The 23,057-nt window shown below is 43.5% G+C and overlaps 1 protein-coding gene across 1 annotated transcript in view; it reads left to right on the top strand.

Annotated features, from left to right (window-relative positions):
- ZNF592 (zinc finger protein 592) overlaps positions 1–22,925 on the top strand; it is a 38,173-nt gene extending 15,248 nt beyond the window's left edge. The window contains exons 3-9 of the mRNA XM_010571525.1: positions 5,845–6,023; positions 10,415–10,591; positions 11,376–11,535; positions 14,429–14,707; positions 16,123–16,235; positions 19,571–19,706; positions 21,093–22,925. Coding sequence (XP_010569827.1) covers positions 5,845–6,023; positions 10,415–10,591; positions 11,376–11,535; positions 14,429–14,707; positions 16,123–16,235; positions 19,571–19,706; positions 21,093–21,638 — 1,590 coding nt within the window. The 3' untranslated portion in view covers positions 21,639–22,925. The remainder of the gene's footprint in view (positions 1–5,844; positions 6,024–10,414; positions 10,592–11,375; positions 11,536–14,428; positions 14,708–16,122; positions 16,236–19,570; positions 19,707–21,092) is intronic.
- The last annotated feature ends 132 nt before the right edge of the window (positions 22,926–23,057 follow it).

A 23,057-nucleotide genomic window follows, 5' to 3' on the forward strand; every position in this document is an offset into this window, starting at 1 on the left:
GGGGGGGGGGGGGGGGGGGTAGGAGTCCGTCTTGGTGAAGGTCTGAGGAGGATGCTCAGACTTGGGAGCATTGGGTAGCGAGCGAGGTGTGGGAATACAAATGAGAGTGAACAAGGTCGACAGGAGCAGGCTGAGGATGAGTAGATGTGAGGGGAGAGGGGGAATAAGCTGGACATAGCAGAAGAGAGGATGGATGGGAGAAGTTTTAGATTGAAGGGCGTCTTGTGGTCCTGTCCTTTAGGCTGAAGGCCAGGCAGACTCCCTCAGTGGCATTGGCTGCTTAGGCTGATATCTTAAAATAGGCAACTATAACCAAGGAAATAAAAATATCTTTGCTGTGCTTGGGTATGACAATGTGAGAGTGTATAGGAGTTAATTAGGATAAAACATCTACATTAGGACTGGACTTGACATGTATTCTGTCACTGAAACTTGAATGCACTGATTTTAGTGTATCAGTTGGGTTCTAGATTTTTCTTCTTCAAATTAATAATCTTGAGTTTCTGTTGTAGGGTTTTTTTCATCTATAAATTGAACATGCTAATGCAGTGATGCCAATTCATTTAAAGAGAGCCTGGACAGGAGTATAGTTTAGTTACCACAATGACAGTAAAAGACATTTTCTGCTCACCACTTCTCCTCACATTGGTAAAATTTTGTGTAGCAGCATTGTAACCTGGATGGTTGAAACAAACCAAGTCAAAAATAATCCTCCAAGCATCTGGATCTTGACTGTAGCGTGGCCCAGCTAACAGTCGTACCAGTGAGAGGTGGGGAAGTGGAGCACAGAGTTGCAGAGATGAAGGTGTTGAGACCAGCTGTGCTGCCAGAGCCAGCACATCATGCTGCTACACACTGGAGCATCTATGCTGAAGAATGCAGGTTGCTGGCATTTATCCCAGTGAGGCAGCAAGTGAAAGCTAATGTGAAGTTAAAGGTTAACTTTAAGTAGTAATTTGCCATTATTGGTTTTTTTTTATAGCAGAAACATCCTGCTAATCTCTAACTGCCTGTGATCCCTCGGCTGCAGAAGTATCAGCAGCCCCTGCAGCTCTGCCTGAAGTAGAAAAATTAAAGCTCGCAAAAGGTTGGATTTGGGAAGAATGGGGGCTTTGGGCACTGCTGATGGGGGATTTTTGGTTTGAATATGTAAAGGACAAGCGTTCTTTAAAACATTTACATTTCGAAAATATAATTTCTGTTCCCCTCTAACTGTTTCACTTTGAGTCTTAGTAATTTATGTATTTATTTATTTATTTTTATTTGGAGATTGTTAGGCTTGTGAATCTTTTCCTCTTTCATAGCCCTGATCCCATGCCTTAGGGTCAGTGCAGCCCTGTGTTTTTAGCTGAAGCTACATGATGATCATATCAAGGAGGACCCTTATAGTCTGGGGGCATCTCTTAAATAGACGTGAACTTTGTCAACATGACTTGACTCTCTATAATAGCAAAGAGACTCTAAAACCAATGTAAAGTTTCTTTGCTTGTGCTGAAGCTGGTTCCCTTTCCGCTTGTGCATTGCAAGTAAGTGAAAGCAAAGAGTTTTGTGCCTCGAGTTCATCTTTCAGTGGTACGTTGATGGGGATCATGCCCTTGCTGCTCATGGGCTTTATCTGGGTGAGAAAATTGGCCACAGGAATTTTGTGGTGACGCCTGCATGTGAGAAGATGGGAGCTTGCTCTGACTTTCTGATCCGGGGTGCTTTGCACCGCCCACGGTTAGAAGAAAACACACTCATGAATGGATAAAATATGACACTGAGTTGTGTAGTCAATCCTTTCAATGAAACAGAAAGGTTAACAGAAAGTGCCGCCTCTATGCAGGCACTTTCTAGAGCAAAACTGTGTGTTAACTATAAATTTCCTGATTTGCAAACACTTCTGTGGCCACAGGGTTGGGTTTAATAGACAAACTTTTTTTGAGCAGTATGTTTTTTCAAGCTTCACTCTACTTCAGTGAATATTTTAATTTTTTTCCCCTTCTGAAGAAGCTAATAAGTAAAAATGGGAATAAAATCAAGTATTCTGAAATGGCTGAGCTTCTGAGCATTTGTGTGTGTGTGTGTGAATGTGACTTCTGGAAGAAAACCCCAAATGAAATGTGGCAGGCAAACCGGAATTAAAGAAAACTTGTAATAAATAACTCTTGATTAAAGTGTAGGTTATGGGAGTATATGAAAAACACAGACATTACACAACTCAAAATCATATCCTGGTAACATGCTTTAGAAATAACTGACTAATGAATGTCTCAAATTGCTGCCAGACTTCTTTGAAAAGTCATGGAAAACTAGGAGAGAGATAAAAATGCGACATCTGGAACCAAGTTACAATTTCTCATACAAAGCAGAAGAGTTGCAAAAGAAAAAGCCATTCCGTCTCCAAGATGAAGCCTTTGGTGGGGGAACCCACACGCGGCTGCTCATTCGCTCCTGACAAATGCAGCAGCTCCTGGTGTAAAATGGATGAGCAGACCCTCCTGTAATAACCCTGTGCAAGATTTCTGGCCTCGCATCTTCTGCAGGTGTTAAGAAAAGGATGAGCATGAGCATAAAGATGCTGGTTATAATTTTTTCCCTCCACTGAACCTCTTTCAGCTTTACTATATTCCTTGGTTGATTCAGTGGAAGAATACAACCTGCCATTTTATTATGCAGTCACTCAGTCCTGTATGGTCCTTTTGCCGTTCTTCATGGTCAGCCCTTATCTGTAACATGCTGAGTTACTAGGTTATGATCATCAATCTTTGCTGTTTCACTGCTTATTTCCTTTTCCCAGATACTTTAAGACTATTTTGAAGAGCCCAGATCCCAGCAGAACTTCCTGGGGACCTTCCTACATCAAAGAACCGACTGTTTATTACTTTCTTCTAACCACTTATTTATCCAAGCAAAACCCTTCCTCTCTTATGCTGTGGCAGCTTAGTTTCCTTAAAATTCTTTAGTGAAGAGTGTTGCAAAACCATTTTGGAAATCCAGGTAGCCTGACCCATCTGCAGGTCAGATCTTTCTTATCCACATGGTTGACTCCACTGGAGAGCTCAGACGGGTTTGTGAAGCAGGAAGGGAGAAGCTGCGTTGACTTTTCCCAAGTACAGAAGTAATGCTGCTTAAAGATGACAGTTTTCATTATTCTTACTAATTTATCCTTGTGACTCATTGCTTTTCATTTTGTCTGTTTACTCCCTAACTTCTTGACTCTTCCACGAGACGATCTGAACTCGGAGGCTTGGGCTGGTTTTTTTGTCCCCCCTGCAGAGTGCGGTGTCAGCATGGGAATCCTTCCAGCTTCTTCCCCGGCATCTGCAGATGCAATAAATTCATTTAGCCTTATCCTTGACGAGTCTTGCTTTTTATTCCCATATCGTGTGTACGCACTCTCTGGCAGGCTTCCTGCTCTTGCAGAGCCTGAAGAAGATAATCACTAGTTTTGATGCCTCTTGCTAGCTGTCCCCAAACTTTCCTGCCCTATGTTAGCATATTTTTGGTCCCTGCTGAGCCTTTCACATAATGAGGGAGGTGACAGGAGCTTGCTGCTCCTCTGCTGTAGCCTGCACATCCTCAGGCAGCAGTGCCCAGGCATGGAGCCTATTAAATATCAGGCGATTTTGGCATATTTTAGATGCAGCACAAGCACACACAGCAGTGAAAATTCAGGTTTTTAATGTGTGCTGATTGCCAGGGTGCCTTTGGGGGCAGTGGGTATGGCATGCTGGGGAGGAAGAGGTGTGCCTCAAATTGTCCCTTTGCAGACTTAAAATCGAAACTAAATTGACTTTGACAAGGCAGAATGTGAAGAGAAAATGTTTCTCACTAAGCTACAAGGGCAAAGGTGCTTTCAACTTGTGGCTGTGCTGAATCTGCCTTAAATGCTAGGTGGGATCAAAGTGAGAAGAGTCCTGGTTTAACAATGCCAGGAAGTTAAATCTCCCATTGCAAATCGAAACCCAGTTAGAAAAAAATGCTGTAAAACACAATAAAACTGCTCTGAACATTGATTTCTTCTTGTAGCTCTTATTTGGAATTTTGAGAGAGCTTTGGAGAATTTAAGGTCCCACTCAGCTCCTTGCAGAGAGGTCCTGGTGGCTTTTCTATTTCCCATTTTCCCATTCCCATATATATTTCATGGCTCAGACCATGGCTCAGTAGTGCTGTTTTTCTTTGCTGAAATTAGGGGGCTTCTCCAGCATTTGGGGAAGGGCTGAAATACACTTGAGTTTATTTGAATTGCATTTGGGTGTGTGCTTGGGGGTCCTACAATATGGTGTCTTCCACCCATTTCTCTCTTTCCTGGAGAAACCTTTTCTCAGATCATGTGTCCAAGACTTTTGATGTGTTTGGCAATTTCTGCAGTTTCCTCCTTCAAGAGCCTAATTTTTTATTCCCCTCCCCTCCCCTCCATGAACCTTTTCAGGTTCATTATGGCTTTGCATTTTATTATAAATGATGCTTTCTACTACTTGCAGTAGAAAGTTTTTGACAGTTCCCTGATGGATGTTATGTAGTGGAGCATCACAGAGATGCTGCATGATATAGAAATGATGCAGAAAATGGAGTTGGCCCTTAATTTTATTTTATTTTTTTGTCAGATTCAGGGGCTTCTGTCCCAGGTTTCTACCCTGGTTGCCAGCAGCGAAGTCTGCAGGATTTGGTTTGGCCCGTCTATGTGGGCACATGCAACGTTAAAAGCTTTGACCATGTAGACATAGCCTCTGGTACAACTTCTCACCATCTTTCATCTAATGAGCCCTGTAACCTTCTTTAACTGTAGCGGAAGAAATGATGTAGTTAAATTACCTGATTTGATAATCCAAAATTAGCTGCTTGCTGTAGGTCATTCGTAAGCTAGAGTTAGGAGCAGAGGAGTAATTTTGCATGGGTTTATTAATGACAGAAGAGAGTTTGAGCTCCTACAGGGCTCTAGGCTGGAGGCCTGGTATCTGCTCCCGCTCTACTCCTGCTTAGGCATCAAGTAATATGCATCCTACAGAGGATGAGTAGCTGCTCCTGGGCTTTGAAGGAATAAAGAAGAGCCAAGACACCTGTGAAAGGGAGCAGAGGTTTGACAGCTGTTGAAACTGGGACATTAACGTCCACATAAAAAACTTTATATGTCAAGTAAATGATGCTTCTTCTGCAAAGTGGTATTGATAGCAAGTGTGGCCCTTCTAAGGGTAGGGAAAAAAAATGGATTTCATAAAGGTTGCAGAAATGGGCAGAGAAAGAGCCTTTGCATCATTTCTAGTTATCAAGAAGTTTCTATAAGGGTATCATAGCACACATGGTTTATGGTCTTTGAAAGTTCAAATTTCATCTGGTCCCAAGAAATTTTGCAAGAGACACGGCTGTGGTTTTGGTGGGGAAGGCTGCTGCACGTCAGGACTGCACTGCATTCAGCAGTAAGGGTTTCAAGTTGGGGTATAATGGAGTTTTCCTGCTTTTTGGGTGTGATTTTGGTGCAGGGCGGGGGCTTCTTGATAAAAATGCTTTCCTTCCCAAGTGCCTTAATGCGGAAATGAAAGCAGTGGCTAAACAGAACATCTTTAGAGCTAAGAGGTGAAAGATTTTGTTTTCCTTTTTGGGGGGGGGAGAAGAAGGAAATAAACCACAGAGGATGTGGTTTAAGAATGGATACTGTCATCGGGAGTGGCTAATTGTGGAAGTTGTTAGGCTTATTGTGGAAAAAGAGGACAAGGAGGCTAGCCAAAGAGCTTCGTAGAGTTAATGCTAATACTAGAGGAATGTGCTGGAGCTTTCTCTAAACCTGAAAGTTTTCTAGGGTGAATTAGGAGGGGAAAAAAGCAAATAGAAAATAACTAACTGATATAACCTTTCTTTCATCAGACATGTCAAGTGTGCCAGATGATGCTGCCCAACCAGTGCAGTTACTGCGCTCACCAGAGGATCCACGCTCACAAGTCTCCATACTGCTGCCCGGAGTGCGGAGCCGTCTGCCGCTCTGCCTATTTCCAGACTCATGTCAAGGAGAACTGCCTGCATTACTCCCGCAAAGTCGGATTCAGGTTTGTGCAGCTCCAGAGGATCCATCAAGATGGTGACAGGGAATGGGAAACTGGGATTTAGTTCTTTGGAAATATGTCTTCCTTACAGCAGAAACGAAAGAGGATGTAGCCCCAGCCTGGTGTGGTTTTCTGCATGACAAAACACATTTGAAATGGGGAATCACTAAATGGATTTAAGAGGAGGTTTCTGAGAGCAGAAATGATTTTGAGGCAGCTTTAAGCTGAAAGACACTTGTGTTGAATTCAAGTTGCAGGATGTTTGTTTACAGCAAAAAGATTGCAGATCTTAATCCTCTAAATCTCCAAGGTTTGAACTTACATTTATGCCAGTTATAATGGACTAAGGGATGTGTGTCTTCACGAGAAGGGCATAGATTATTTTCTTGTATGCTCCTACAACTCTCCAAACACTTCTCATGAACTGAGACAGATGGAGGAAGGCTCCCAAGGTTCTGGATGCAGTGGTGTGTATGTGTGTACGTGGTCTTTTCTCCAAACAAAATGACTGCTTTAATAGAAGACATTACTTTTCCATACAAGCCTTTCCTCCTTGGCATGTTTAGATCACCTCAGCTTCAGCACGGCTCTTGAGACACAGATGATTTGCTTGGGAGTTGAAACTAGGTGACCTTTTAAGATTGCTTAAAGTTCTGTTTTTTCTCCAATTGCCATCAAATACTTTGAAATTTAAATTGGCTAAGACAATTTCTGTTCTTAGAGCTGTTCTTTTAAGATGTCTGCAAATTCAGGAAGCCTTCACTATGTGGTTTGTTCTGAAGTCACACTTAGGTTTTCAAGGGCTTTTTCTTTCTACTGTGAAGATGAGACACGTAACAAACTGATTCTGAATTTAATTATATACAGATAAGGTTTTTTTATGTGGGATCTGATTTGAGGGGGCACAGCCCACAACAAAGAATTAATTCCATTGCAAATTAAATGGCTGTGATACCCAGGCTGTTTGAAAATTAGTTAATCTGAGAGGAGGAGGAAAGCTGGAAAAAAATTTTTTCCCTGAGATGGAAAAATGGGAATGAAGTAGACGTCAGAAAACTAACCACGGGTTTGGTGCAGTTCTTTGGACTTCACTGGCACCTGAGAATCCCAAATGCAGGCACAACTTCATTGCACTGAGCTGCTTGTGCAGCATCCCCATCAATGCCTCAGTCAATAACGTGTCACAGGGTTACGCTGGCCTGAGCTGCATTATATAGGAAGCTCAGTCTTTTAGCAGTGATCCAGTGCAAGTCCTTTCTCTTCTGTTTCCAACTGATGGGCCCGCAGTGTACAGCAGAGCTTGGCCCTGACTCTTAAGTGTATGACCTGGCATTTTTTAAAAACATTATTAATTCCAGATGTATTACAGTAATATCTTTATGATGCCTTAATCCTTGTCAGCAACAAGAGCTTCCATCCGTCTACAGATCTCATTAGCAAATATCTGCTTTCTGTGCCAGGGACATTAATGAAGATCTAAACTAAGACAGAGCTCAAGAATGATACTTACGGATTTTTTAGCTTTACCCAGCTTCTCTAGAAGCTAAATGTCTTTAACCTCCTCTAATTCGCATCTGATCAAGCTCATCTGTGAAAACTGAGTCCACCAGACAGGTGAACTTCTAGCTGTGCCATCCTTGTTATCCTGCCTGTCTCTGCTGTGGGGTTGATGTCATAGGCATTGTTGAAAACAGAAGAAATAAATTTTAGTTGCAGAATTGTATCTAGATAATCCGTGGCACCTGCCCTGTGGTCACGTAGCAGCTTCACTTTTTTTCTTTCACTTTTGTTACTTGCAGACCGGAAAAGCCGAGGAGTTCTTTTAAATCCTTCCCAGGATCAGCTCAACTTTTGCTGCTTCTCACTATAGCCCTGTTTTTCTTGAATTACTGATGCATAAGTTTGGTTTTGGTTTTGTGATCAGTCCTTATTCTGTCTCCTTTTCTGCTAATACCCCAATGCCTTCAATTAAGTTTAGAGTAAGGTTGTCTTATTTGGGTTTTAGTCATGGCTAGTGATTGCACTGAAAATGAGAAAGGTCTTCTGCAGTTAAAGATTGAAATCAACAAGCCTGTCTTAAATGCTCCTTTCCACTTGGCTCCAAGTGTCACCTCCCCACCTTTTCCAAGCACCTTCCAGATGTCCCCACTGATGTGGGACTTGTTTCCCTGCTTTTCCTGCTTGGTGCCATCGGGAGAGTTGAGGGGCTGGAAGGTGACAGCATAGGAAGTGTTCAGAGGGTTAAGACAACATCTTGTAGCTTTATCTTCTCTCACAGGATGCTTTCCAAGACTTCTACGCCACCCCTCCTTGCCCTGAGGCTATCTGAGAGTCTTCTCTTGCAAATTATTCCCCTGTGCCAGGGACATGATAGCAGAATTTGCAATTTGCAGAAATTACATGGCAAGCTTCCGACATCCTCCATCCATTTTGTTCTGCTAATTAGTTTACTTTATCAAACTTCGTCCTTCTGACACTAGGATTCTTGATTACAAAGTGGCTGTTATTTAAACTTCCATTTACTGTAAATTAAATTAACTTGTGATCATTTGACCCTGAGTTAGTACTTATTTCATCCCTAATTCTAAATGAAGTACTTGCTGAAACTGAGTGTAATGCAGAACCATATCTTGTTAGTTCGGGGAGTGTTTGTAGAAGAAGCCCGTTGGATATTCCTAGATGTACCAGCCAGACCTCACTGTGAGGATTAGCGTTTGTTCTTCCATTTATACTTGGGGAATTTATTCTTCCATAATAACACAGTTCCTGGTGTTACTATACCAGAAAGTCTCTCTCCCCATCTCACGTGAGTGAGGATCAGGCTTGAAGGCAGACCTACCCAAACAGAATGTTTTCATGCTTCCCCAAAGATAACACCAGCTGTTGTCACCACTTCCCTCTCTAAATTTAAGAAAACAGCATTTCTGTGTATATTTTGGGGAGAGAGGGTTTGGGTCCTTCGGGCTGGCTTCTGCCTAATGATCTTTTAAAGTGTAACTTCAAAGCACAGGCTTGTTTCCTAAATGCTGTTGGGAGGCTCGTTTGGAGGGAAGGATAATCTAGCAGCTTGTTTGTTTTTGATACGGGCTTGGAGCTCTTCCAGTTGCTTGATAGCTGGGGTCCATCTGCAACAGCAGCATCCGTGCCGCAACACTGCTGAACGCACAAACCCTAATAGCACCACAGGCAAACAGCAGACCTCAGAACAAAGGAAAAAAAATATTTATAAGGCAGCTTAACTCCAGGCTTGCTAGAGGAAGTTATCCTTTGTGTATCTCTCACATCCTACTAGCCCAAGCGCTGGGCCCCTGGATCACCTGGCTGAACTTCTCAGCTCTAATGGTCTGTACGTGCAGCACTGGCTTAAGTGGAGATCGGCCATTAGTCATTTTGACTGAATCTTCTTAGGAGATGCTGTTCTGGTCCCGGTTCAGCATAGGTGCTCCTATGGGGATGGTAAACCCTGCAGCTGGTGTGGCTGAGGCAGGTGAGGGCAGGTGTCTGCATCCTCATGTGCCCTTGTAGTGTTGGTGTGTGGCTTCTCTTGGAGGACAGCAGGCAAGTGGGTTCTCACAGGGAGTATTAAATATAGTAAGGCTGCTGGTCATTGTTGTCTTGGGGGAGTATCAGGCAAGGCCTGTCACAGGTGTGCATTGGGAGGAGAGGCAGGCTGGGAGCAGTGGGGTGGCCCTGGCTCTCCTCCTGGCCCCAAGTCTGTGTTTTCAACTGCTGAGAAGAACCCTTTGGCTCCACATACAACCTCTGCTTCTTCCTCTCTCTCCTCCTGGAGCATCCACCCAAGCACTTTCCAGGCAACACCTGTGTCTTAATGATTTTAATGAGCTTAATCAGTTCCTTGGGTGTTTCTGTTGCTGTTTTCAGTATCTTTGCTGTTGCTGTCATTATTTTCTAGTGCTTAGTGGAGTATGAGAAGCAATTGTACAGGGTTACTGAAGATTTCCTAGCTGCATATTCTTTTTATTTTTATTTTGTACTGGAGACTAACTGGTATTTATGCTGCTTATTGCTACCTGGACATCTCCTCAGACACTTTTACTTTTTTCTTCACTTGTATCTGTGGCACAATTGGCTTTCACAGATACAGGACTGGCATTTTGCTGAACCACATCTACCTTTATTCTTTCTGGGTTGTTTTAGTCTCTGAAGGCTTCTTTTACAGATCTTGTTTGCTTGTCGCTAACATCTAGTTGTGAGACCTGCCCAGCTTGTGAATTCCTGTATTGTGTTCCTCCGTTACTCTTCCATGTTGCTGTTGAAGAGACTAAACGAGGACCTGCCGTAGCTTGGTGCTTGCCTCCATCTGCGCTGCTTTGTGTGTGTGTTGGAATCAACACTGTGGCTGTAATTCGGCTCTTTCTTTGTGCATCCCCCAGGTGCATCCATTGTGGAGTTGTCTTCATGACCCTCGCCATGCTGAAAGTGCACATCCATGAGAAACACTGCGAAGTCTTCCACAAGTGTTCTTTTTGCCCGATGGCCTTCAAGTCAGCTGACAGCACCACGGCTCACATGACCAGCCAGCACCCAGCAGAGCCTCACAAGACTACTCAGTAAGTTTTTTGGGTTTCTCTCTTCTTCTCCTTTGCTCCAGGATTCCCCCTTTCCCTCCCAATTTTTTTCTTTTTTTGCTTTCTGTCCTCATATGAGAAGATCTGCTGCTTTGTCTGCTGGCAGGGGGTCCATTCCTAGCCACAGCGTGCTCCCCTTGGTAGGAACATGGTCTTCTTTGTAGGAGGAGAGGAGTTTGGGCAGGGAAGAGCTGAACATCCATCAAAGGAATTTAATTGTCGATTCTTTGTCTGGCAGGACCCCCAGTGGCACCTCTTGGTAGATGGCTCCAGGGCCTCTGGCACTGAAAAGGAAGAGGAACCTTACTCCATGCAGTGTTGCTCCCAAAAATCACCAGAGAAACCTCCTGTTTTTTCCACTCTGTAGCTCTCCCCTTCAAGGCTTGAGCTAATGCTGAAAGTGTGTGCTATAAGGGAGGAACTATGGAAAGGTGGGATTGAAAGTAATGTGTAGTTAGCTAGTATACTTTGAGTTTGCTCCCATCTGTCTGCACTTACCAGCACACACACACGTAGGTAGTTATGCATATGCATAGAAGTAAACTTATTTTTAGAAAGCTGTGGTATGTGCCTGAGGCATTTAGTTGTTCTTCCCAGTTGAGTTAATGGTTCAGTTGTCCACGTGGGTGTGTGTTGACAATACATTGAGAGCACAGCCCTCCTCAGAAGCTCATGCCTTTCTGAAGTTGCTGAGATAACTTTTTCCACTGTCTTCTGAAGATAACTAACTAAGAGAGACTCAGTTTGCTTTTTTTAATTGTTCTAGGGTGATCTACAAATGCTCTTGCGAGACAGTCTTTAACAAGAAGAAGCTGCTCCAAGAGCACTTCCAGCAGAACACCAACAAGTTGTTAGTGGGAGTGTTTAAGTGCCCACAGTGTCAGCTGGTGTATATGCAGAAACAGCAGTTAATGCAGCACGTTAAGGTAGGTAACTCCCACCACTTACGGATACAAGGTCCTATTTTTTGAGTTCACAGAGAGTTTACATCACCTGTGTGACGAAAATCAGTTGAAGAAGTGGAAGGTTCTTGAGGAATATATTAGTGGAAAAATAGACTACAATGATTTACAGTATTATCTGGAAATATCAGTGGAGCTTTTTGTGTTAGTTGGTAATAAGGCAGGCAGTTACTCTCATCTATATGTAATTTAACCTTATGACAAAGGCTTGTTTTCTACAAGTAAATCTTTTTGATTTTTAACTGTTCTATATTAAACCCAAGGAAGCAATTAAACCGGAGCGGGAGCTTTGTCTTTGGTTGGGAGACAGGGAGAAGTAGTCTCTGCCCACAGTGTTGCTCAATTTATATAATGAAAACTGAATTTTCCTCTTCTGGGTGCTCACCAAGAGAGCTTTGGCCCCTTTGCTGCTGCCTCAGAGGGAGGCTGCATGGCATTTAATGCCCGGCTTCCCTGGCTGCTCCACTTCCCTGCAGAACGGCACCAGATTGCAAGAGGGGAGTGATTGCCAGAAGTAATTGCCCTGGAGGTACCAGCCTTCTGGAGGTGGGACCCCTGCCTCGTGTGCCTCCATGCTGGCACCACTCAGGCTGCTCCAGAAGATGATATGAAATGGATAGTCGTGTGCAACCCCAAAACTTGGTGGAAGTGGTTGTCTGGAGAGGGCTTCAAACCTGCCCTCCCTCAGTAAGGGCTCATACTGCAATAAGCACTGCAATAATCTCACGATCATTCGTCACTCTTATACATATGAAAAGCCGGTTATTGTCCATTTGGTGGTGGTTTCTAGTGGGATAAGCATGTGAGGACTTGCAGATCTGATTATCCCATAAATATGCGAGCACTGCATTTTTCTGTTGTCTTAGTCAGTGTATTTCTATGTACAGTGTCTAACAACATTGCTGTGGAAATCCTCTCAGATTTCTTGGTGGCATTCTGAAGAAAGAGCTTGCAAAGTCTTATTTGCCTTTGGTTAGGGAAAAAAGTGACACTTTTTTTCCTCAGTGACTTTATTTTGTTTATACTTAAACTTAAAAAGCAAGAAGATTCATTAGCTCACTCCTAAAAGCAAAACCCATTCAATACTACTTCTTTGCTCTCTCCCCCATGTCTTTAACTTGCAAATCTGGAAATGCTTTGCATGCAGTAATGAATTAAAATTTGAAGCCCTCCTGTGAAGCTGATGATTGCTAATCTTCCTGTATTATAGCTAGGAAAATAGAGTTGAGATTAAGGCTGGGACCTTCAAAGAGGCATTCAGCCCCAATGCTGAAAGACGGGCTTGAGTTGAGGTACACAACTTGTTGTGGCTCATTTGCAAATCCCACCCCCAGGGACCTGCCTGCAGCAGTTTGTGCACCAGCACCCTGACATCTCCACTACAAAACTTTTGTCTTTTAACCGCGAAGCTGTATTTGGCCATCAACAGGTCTTTGAGATGGTAATTGAAGAAGGCTTTTCGGCTGTGGCAGGGTAGTAATTGCACCAACGCATCTCCTCTCCTATCAGATCCTGCTCCTTCATGCAATTTAGAGTTTATTGGAGGTGCTGTCTAATCTGTGCCTACATGCAAAATCAAGAAACCGTGTGCCTTCTCATCTTTCCAGGCTTTCTGTTGTTAAAGCGTAAGAGCAGGAGTTAGAAGATCTGGCTCCTGTTACTGATTCTGCAGAGAAGTCAGTTCATTTTTCTGCACTGCTTTTTCTTTCCCCCCAGTGGTGTAATAACAGGAGAAATGGAGTAATGGGTACTAATGTACTCTTTGCTCAGAAAACACTCTTGAGATTTCCAGATAGGGAGAAAGGTGAACTCTTCGGTGTTACCCTAAATAGCTGGGCAATGCTGTGGAGCAGCTGTCATTGCATGAAAGAGCTTCTGCGGACATCAGCTGGATCAGGTGCAAAGCACATAGGCTTCTCAGATGAGACCTTGTGTTTTGAAGTTTGTTTGGTGTCTAACCCACAGAAAGACTTCCAAAGGCCTGGGGCCTTCATGTGTTGAAACTTTACCCGTTATTAATTACAGTGCACAATTAAACCTCTAAATTATCCTTTTGTGTGGATGAACTGTTGTTGTTCCTAGGGGAGTTTCTTGAGGTTTCTTTGGTATGTTGCTATTTTACTTGCTTTTGCTTTCCCACAGCTCTTTGTTTCTGGATTATTTTCTTTGTGTTCAATTTTCTTTGTTAAAATAACTTTTGGGGGGACTTTGGATTTTGGCCTGTTGAACAACCAAAGAGCCTGGAGATGTATTCCTTATAAGGCTGGTTTCTGGCTTCATGCTTGCTTTTATTTGTCCTGAGCAAAGTTTTGAACCGTGAAAATGTAAATAGCAATAGAGGGTGTGGAATTGAAGAAAGTAAGGTTGGAGAAACTGAGAAGTTGTCTCTTCTTGTCCCTTGAGCAAAGATGAAGCGGCTTTGGAGCCCCCAAGATAACAGCAAACATTTCATTCAGAGCTCTGTGTTTTTAGAGCTTAGGCTCTTGAAATAATGACAATTAACATTTCTCTTCCATTACATCTTCCCTGTTTAACCAGAGTTCTCAGAGCTCATCCAAAATGTTAAACAGGCAGAACCAAGGAGCTGCTGTTGTCATGCAGGAAACATAAATAGAAGCTTCACGTTTCTTGGGAAAATCTCTTGCTGGGGAAAGCACTGCAGCCAGCTTCAAGGGAAAATGGGAAGATACGCGGGAGCATGACATCAACACATTGTTTTCAGGGGTGGGGGGCTTAAATTATTTATTTAAATAATAAATGTTATTTATTTAAATAATAAATGTTATTTATTTATTAATAAAGGTGTATAATATGAATTACATATAAATGTTATGATTCCATTATTATTGTTATCCAGGGTGTTCATGGAGTCCCACAAAATCCTGAGGAGCTCTCAAACTTTCGACAGAAATCTGAGAAGGCATCAAGGAACCAGGTTCATACCTCACCAAAGGAGCTGTCGGTAGCCAATGGGACTTCCCACTCCCCTCTGCCGAGGAAGGACATGAGGGTGGAAGGACACAATCCCGAATCCAAGTCCAGACTGAGAAGAACTGGTTGGACTTGCAAGGAATGTTTACAGTGGATCCCTGATCGGGAAACCTATGTGTCTCACATGAAGAGAAGTCATGGAAGGGTAAGGACTCAGATGAAACACTTCAACTAGGTAACAAGATATTTTTAGCAAAAAAGTCTGATAATCGTTAATATTTGGGGCTAAAAGAAACTGAGAATCAGTTTGCCAGCTCACTGAGGAGTAAACTCAAGGCCAGAACAAAAAAAGTGATGTAGCCTGTTGTAAGCACACTTTCTGTCCTTGAAAGTATACTCTAAAACCTGCATACCTCACCCTCTTCGCTGTTCCTTCTCCCACTGCATCTAATGTCAGTCTTCCTCTTCGACTCATCTGGGTAAGTGGATGGAAAGTCATGTCTTCTCCAGTTGCTGGTTCAACAGTCTGATCTAAACTGTCTACACGCAAAGTTACAGAAGGACATACAGTTCCTCTACATGATGTATTGTTTGGTAGATATCACTGCATCTAACTGGGAAGAGTAACAGATTGATGCAGTGCACAGAGCTATCATTATAAGAACTGTAACCCTCCATATTGTTGGTTTCATCCAGCTCAAGCCTTGTGTTGCCTTGACCTACTTCTGTCAAGCTAATCCTTGCTCGCTGGCAGAACATAGGCCAAGATCCTGTGTGCAGCCAGATTTCTTAGTACTTTAGCATCAGGACTTCTTGTTTGATATACTGAGTCACCCTTCTGGAGTCCCATGAGCAGAGGCTGTGGAAATCTAGATCATGGCCTCTGATTCCTTCTAGCTTGACTTGGGGAGTGCTGGATTGTCACACTTCATAAGTATCAAGAGAAGAAGATGGGGGCAGGGTGAGAATGCTGGATTTTTCCCATTTGAATTCTACAGAAGTAGGAAATCTGCCAAATATTTAAGTTCAATACAGATATATATTCATTAAACAAGTCTAAGAAGATTTTAAATGGAATGCATGCAGGTTATACGAAGGACTGTAGAAAAAGGAAGAGGCTACTTACGGGGCAGAGTTGCATAGGGGGATGTGGATATCGTACATGGATAACAAGTGGGACTATGTGATGCTCTTTAACTTCTTGCCCTTCTATTGTGCGGATTTATGAGGGGAGAGAAGGGTAAGTGAACTTGTACTTCACACTGGGGTCCTGCCTTCTTCTGGGCCAGAAGGGACCTTCCACTGAATTAATTCTGCAGAGGGTCCTGTAGTGAAATGAGCCCACAGGAGAAGCAGCTAATGCAATTCCTATTAAAAAATAATAATAAAGTAAAGCATGTGCTTTAACTAGTCCTGGTTTTTATAAGAGCAGTGCTGGTATTAGGCAACTGTTGGGCTGAGTATAAGTGGGACACCAAAATCTCAATGATCTTTATCAGTGGAAGAGGGATTTTTTGCACCTGAGAGGTAAGGTCCAGATGAAAGAGTGTGGGAATGTTAGAATCCAGTCAGTGCCTTCCATCTCCCTGTTATTAAAAGATATTTCTGTTCTTCTGCTAGTCTATGAAGAGATATCCCTGTCGACAGTGTGAACGCTCATTTAATGCCTCCAACAGTCTGCGTAGACACATCCGCAATAATCACGACACAGCAAAGAAAGTTTATACTTGCTGGTACGTACTGAACACCACTTTTCAAATTTGTTTTCAACGACAGGCTAACCCTTCAAGTTAGGAAGCCCTTTGTAATACATCATGTCTGCTCCTATCTACTCCAGGCTATAAGTTGCTGAGGGAAAGTGAGAAGAATTGTTAAACATGAGAGACTTGGTGGCTAAAATAAGTCTTTGCTTTTGACTGCACAGTGCCCTTTGCAAACTCAGGGTAAGGTTTCATTTGAGATCTGCAGGTGCAAAATGAGAATTATATTGCACACGCTTGTGGAACAGCCAATAAAATATTGGGCTGATCTTTTGCTGCTTCGTGGTTGGTGTAGTCATGCATCACTCTTGTGCCTTCCCCATGAAAAAAATGGTACAAAAGGTGTGTAAAATCATAATGAACCAGGGCACTTGGATCTTGCCACCACTTTACATGGGCAGAACTGACTGCATAAGCTGCAGGGCAATGGAGATTTAGGCCTGCTGGATTTGCTTGGGAAGACACACCTCAAAGTTGCAAAATGGATTTGGAGACTTCAGACGAGCTGTGTAATTCAGCAGTGAATGAAAATAGTTGCTGGTGAACATATTTTAACTGTGAATATAGTCTCAGTTCAGGACAAAGCCCAGTGCTTATGAAACTGCCTCTGCAACTGCTGCATTCTCATCTACTGTTGCAGAATAAGTTGTACACTGAGCGACCGTGCAGACTTGCTTCCTGTCTCATTCTGAGACATCCTTCTGAAACAGAATTCAAGCACATTTGTGTCGGAAGGGAAGTTTGCAGTGTAGGTTGGGGGATTTTTTAAATTTAACTAAAATTTGGGTTTAATACCAAGAGTGTGCTGTCGCTTTACTGCACTTAAGTTACTAAAAGCCTGTCTTGAAGACTACATCCCTCATGTACTTTATTTCTTTGGACTGCCTAGTGAGCCACAATAGCTTTTAGTAAATGGATGAAGTATTGGCATCACTGCTGGGGCCTGATAGGAATACATTTGTGATGCATTTTTCAGCTGGGACTTCTAAACTTCCATCTCTTGTAACTGTGCTCTGACTTGGAACCTCTGGAGAAGATGAAATGTTGGCTCCCAGTACGCTTCATTCTGCTTTAAGTTTGTAGGTGATGGTCTTTGGAGTTATGTGCACCTGATTTGTATAAATCTGTTCTCTCTGGATCAGTTGCGAAGTGGAGCGTATCAGAATCAAAATGAACATAAGGGCTAGCTGGGAAGAAGGATCCTTATTTGTATAGAAACACCTAACAACCTGGGATGTGCCAGCCTACTGTATGCATTACCTTGTACAGGCCCTGGAGTCTAGTTTTTCTATTACTTTTCAGAACAACATACAGTTGTGGATCCACAGCTTCACCCAAGGGTCCATGGTCATGCCACGTTTACAGCAGAGAAGACACAGCTAGAAATTCAAGTGAATTGTGGTTGTGTTTAATTCTCAAGCTTGTAGTTGCTCCTTCTCAAAATCTGTTGATGAAGTCTTACAGTGGTTATGCTCTCTTTAATCATTGTAGTGGGAGACTTACTGAAATCACAGCACTCAAATGAAACCTCTTCCTTGAAATACTTGTCCCAGCATCTCCCGCAGCTGCTTTTTGTTTGGATCCAAGGTCTTCTCTTCTGTCTCCCCTTTGATCCCTCTTAGTTTGTCCAGAGCGCTGTTCTGAAAATCTCCTCTGTAACTGTTGCTCACAAATCCTCCCATCTCTTTGAATTCCTCCTTAGCTCCTTTCTGCGCTCTGTAAGGCATCACATCTCTGCTGCTCCTTTTCTTTTCCTTTGGTTGGTGGTGTCTGTTTTCCTTCTTCCCACCAGGAAGTTTGCATCAGTCTCTTCTGTTACTCTCTTCAGGGGTTTTGACACCTTAACTTTGTGTTAACCTTTTCTGGATTTCCACATGAAGCACGAGTAAAATTTGTCATTGATCCGACATTTGAGTATTTTTGTGACTCCAGCGTGCTGTCTTGTAGGTGACCTCCCTCTGGCTTCTAACGTTTCAAGCTGCGATTTCCCCTTCTCCCCCTGCCCTGCTTAGGTCTCTGCCTTCTGTTAAATTTGTAGGGAGAAACCAGTGATGGAGGACTTGCTTGAACACCCTCCTGCCAAGCTTGTCACTGGAGTAATTCAGGTTAGGAAAGCATCTTTCCCTGCTCACATGAAAAGAATTATAAATTAGGACAAACTGCAAAATATTCTGATGTTTTGTGTATTTTCTTTAATGATTCACTTGGTATTGTTATGAGAACTTGCTCTTATTTTCCAAGTCTTAAGTACAAACTGTCTGGAACACTTGATTTTCAACATGCTCATTTTTGATAAATACCACTTAATAACCTTTCATCTTTCCTCCATGAGGGAGAAAAATTCCATCATTATTAAATATTGATTTATCATCTAAGCAGTTCCTGCTAAAAACCAGGAGTATTCAATGAGCACGTCTGCATTTTCACATCATTACTGACTGTTGTTTCATTTCCATCTAGTTACTGGAAGATCAGTAGGAATCTTCTTCTCTGCTTTTAAAAGACGTCTTTGTTGCCCAGAGACACTTCATCTCTATTGCTTTTCATCCCTTGCTGCCTACATTTCAACTGCAATTTGTGCATTTCAGAGAAGTCCGGCGTTTCTTGCCTCAGGGTCGATGCCTAGCTGATGGACCTTCCCTGTGTCATGCTGGCAGGCAGCAAAAGAGTACAAAGTCAATCTTGGGTTTCCCAATTGCTAACAGAGACCTCTGTGTACTTCACCATGCTGCAGGGGGGGTGGTTAATGTGTCTGAAGCCCTGGCACTTATTTCCAGTAGACCTCGATCATCCGGGAGTGAAGGTTAACAGATGGCACATCCACTTCAAATCTCCTTTTGAAATGTCAACCATGCTCTCTGGCAGTTCGTGAATCCTACCAAGTTTTAACATGAATAGTTACATAGAAATGATGCATTCGTGAGTACTTCTGCCTAGGTTATTGTTATTAAAGTTGGAAGTTCAGCAGTTTTGTAAGAATTTTAAGTGTATTAAGACAATACACGTAGTCTCGTGGATGTGGTGCTGCACTGGTGATTGAGAACACTGGGTGCAGAACCCAGTTCTGCTGCAGGCCTTGTCGGTGTTACACAAGTCATGAGGTCCCTCTGCTCTAGATTTCTCTCAGGGCTAATGTTTTATTATTAAAATGATGATTTGCTGCATATTTTGGTAATCTAATAGTACATTACTCACCAGTGTCTGTCTCCAATGACACCTATTGGTTTGGCATATAACAAAGAGCAGTTTGGATGGAAATGAACAGCTGGGCATTTCCTCTAATAAATTTTCTTCCTTTTGTATCCAAGGTACTGCACAGATGAAAATCAGACATTTCCTCAGCCGTTCATGCTGGAGAATCACATCAGCCTCATGCATGGCATCAAAAATCCAGACTTATCCCAGATGGCCAAAGCAAAAGCTCCAGAGAGAGACACAGCAGAAGTAACTGATATGTTTTCATTGAAAAATAAATGTACCTGGCGAGTAGCTGTTCACTTGGGGTGTTAGGTCAAGCTGCAGCCTTGCAGCAGTCAAGCCCTCTCGTCCATGTGGCAGATTTCCTTCCCCTCCTCTCAACTCCATCCAGTTTGCTTCTCTCTGGCACTGTCATGACCAGAACTGAAAATGCATCTGAGCTGCCACAGCACCAGGGCAACATGTCTTGCATTTTTCAAGATATTCTTGAACACGTGGCCCTGTGTTTTACTGGCCTTTTTTCATTCTACTTGGTAACCAGGTGTAATTTAGGTTTGTTATTACCCTTGTTTTCCCCTGCCACTCCGTTCATGAGCCTGGTATATTTTTCCTCTTTCTCCCATGTTTTTTCTGCTAGTTACAAAAGATTTCTTTTCTGTTTTAAAATACTTATTAGATCATTACTTATGAGAACTGCACTCCTCCTAAGTAGGACTGTGTAATTTTTTTCAGCAAATGTAACTGTTCAACTGATTTTATTTCGGGTTGGTTTGGAGGGGAGTGTTGACTGATTGGGCTTCTTTGCTCCATTTACTTTAAAAATAGACGTACATTTTCTGTATCACTGCAATTTATCATTTATCTGTACCCTAGCATTGAGGGATTGCAGCCAAGACTGACTCCCCTCTGTATTTATGCTGTAAGGAAACCTGGGGTAACTCAGGAAATCATTTCCATGAGCTGGTGGCCACTTCCCCCAAGCAGAGCCGACGTACCAGGGCACCCAGCTAAACGGGGGCAGACGGTGGCTTCACGTGGCTCCAGCTGGGTCTGCAAATACAAGCCTATAAGTTGTATCCTAAACAAAGACTGCTCAGTGCTGCTGGATAAGGAGATAACAATCACGTGAAGGGACATATGCAAGTGAGCCATCCTCATGGGAGGAGAAGCATGCTGTGAGATTATAAGACAGAGGAGATGAGTTAATGAGAGATGCCATGAAGAAAAAGCCTGAGTAGAGGGGAAAATGTTCAGAGTTAAATCTGAGAAGCATTGTCTGGGCTAACGACCATCCCTGTGTCCCTCAGCTGCCCCTGCTCTGTGGGCTTCTCCTTCCCACACCAAGTTCACATTCTCTTTCCTCATCACATTTCTGCCCAGCTAACCCCTCCCAGGTCTCCCATCTCACATCGCAAGACAGCAGTTGAGATCCTGCATGTTGGGGTGAGGTGTTTGGGTACTGGTAGGAAAGGCAATGCAACAGGAGTCCCTAGGCATAGCTTCATTTAGTTTGTATCAAAATACCGATGTGTATTCACCCTCAGGTGTCTTCAGATAAGCGGGAGGGATTTAGCAACTTCTTCTTCTGTGGGCTTGAACAATAAAGTAACTTTTTAATCTTATTTTTTTAAGGCAAAATCTCCAAAGAGGATGGCAACGGATGAGCTGGGTCAGGCAGAGACCGACGTGGGTTCAGACGCGCCACCAGCCAAAAAACTGAAAGCACATTGGAAATGTGCTAAATGCGGATTTGCGACTGACATCAGTACTGAGTTTCAGGAACACATACCTCGGCACAAGACAGACAGCTCCACCTACCAGTGTTTGTTCTGCGGCTTGTGCTACACCTCTCACATCTCTCTGAACAGACACCTCTTCATTGTTCATAAAGTAAAAGACGAGGAGGAGGAGGAGGAAGAGGAGGAGGAGGAGGAGGAAGAGGAGGAGGAGGAGGAGGAAGAGGAGGAGGAGGAAGATGAAAGGCAGAAGTTACAAAGGGAGATGAGTGAGAACGGACATGAGGGGTATAATGGCGAGATGAACACTACGGCAGAAGAAAACCTGAAATGCAAAGAGTGCAAAAGTGACTCAGCTCTTTGTGAACACAGTCAGACATGTGGCGTGGAGGGTCCTAATAGCACCTCGCAGAACAATCATTCAAAGTCTCTTAAGACTTAAAAACAAAATAACCCTTTTGGTTGGTTGGGGGTTTTTTGTTGGGGGGTTTTTACTCAAAATACAGGGTGGGGATGGGGCAAATCTTTGAAATATTCTGTTGATTTCTTGGGATGGACATTGCTTTCCGTTAACTTCTATTTGTAAGGGAAATTTAAAAAAGAAAACAACCCTGCCATTGCATCCTAAGCACTAACTCTCTGCAAGACCAGAGAGGTGAAAAGGGAAAGCAGGGCGAGAATCCTCGCTGGAGCTTGTCCAACTCCTGAGGATCAAGGAGCACTTTCTGCAGCTGCAGTTTCCTTAAGATGAGCTCTCTTCCTTCGAGTGTGCACTGCCTCAGCCTCTGCCTGGAGCCCCAGCCTTGCCTTCCCTATCTCGCTTTCTTTCTCCTTCTATTTATGGCTTCTTTTTTTCTCTTCCCATCCTGCCTTTGTTTTACTCGTTTTAACTCATAACACTGTCTCAGCAAAACACACTTGTCAGGACCGTGGTGGCTGATCCAGGATCTGCGTTACACGGGACGGGTTCAAGCTGTAAGTTGTGCTGATTTTTCCTTAATTGCCCGAATAACAACCTTGTTTTCCAAAAGGCAATTTAATGAAATGTCTTGGACCTGAATCATCCTGAAAGGGAATTTTGTAGCCCCTGTCCTCTCGAGTGAGCACAGCTCAAAGCCACGTGTCGCGTTAAGGAGGGCCTGGTGCCCCTCGGGGACTCGCTGGCTGCATGTCAGTGGAGTTGTGCTGCCGGGAGCTGTCCCGGGGGTGGGTGCAGCCAGTCCCGGTGCTCGGTGGCTTGTCCTGGTGGGGAGCTCGGGCAGAGCCGGGTGGCAGGTTGGCATCATCCCCAGAAGAGAACATCCCCGGCCCCTGTCCGTGCCATCAGCCGGAGTGAAACCGTCCCGGCACTCCTGATGGCGTCGGCTCTGTGCCAGGGCTCCCCGACCAGCTCGTTTTGAGCTGCTGCGGCAGAGGAGGGGAGCACAGCCCACAGAGGCGTCGGCAGAAGCGGGAACCACCGTCCTGCAGCACGGCGGGGGCTGGCGCTCCATCAGTAGCTCTTCTCCCACCGCGGCTTGGCGTCACCTGTCACCTGGGAGACGTTTCCTTCCGCGTAGTCATATTGACTCTCTCTTTCCTCACTCGCTCCCCCATCACACATGCGCTTCGTGTAATATAATTATCTTCTATACCATTATTTTTTTTATTATGTTGAGCCAGAACCCTGCTCGTTATTGTTTACTATGACGATGTTTAAATAATTTAAGAACTATTTATCTTATTGCATTTGGATCACTCACCTTCTCGTCTCGACGTGTTTTGATACGAACAGTTTGGACTCTTTGTATTTTTTGATACGGTGTACGTTAGCCTAGGGGATGTTTTACCAGGTAGCCTACGTAGAGTTAAGGATAGCAGG

Source organism: Haliaeetus leucocephalus, unplaced genomic scaffold (assembly GCF_000737465.1).
Source record: "Haliaeetus leucocephalus isolate CR32 unplaced genomic scaffold, Haliaeetus_leucocephalus-4.0 Scaffold339, whole genome shotgun sequence".
NCBI classification, from domain to species: Eukaryota; Metazoa; Chordata; class Aves; order Accipitriformes; family Accipitridae; genus Haliaeetus; species Haliaeetus leucocephalus.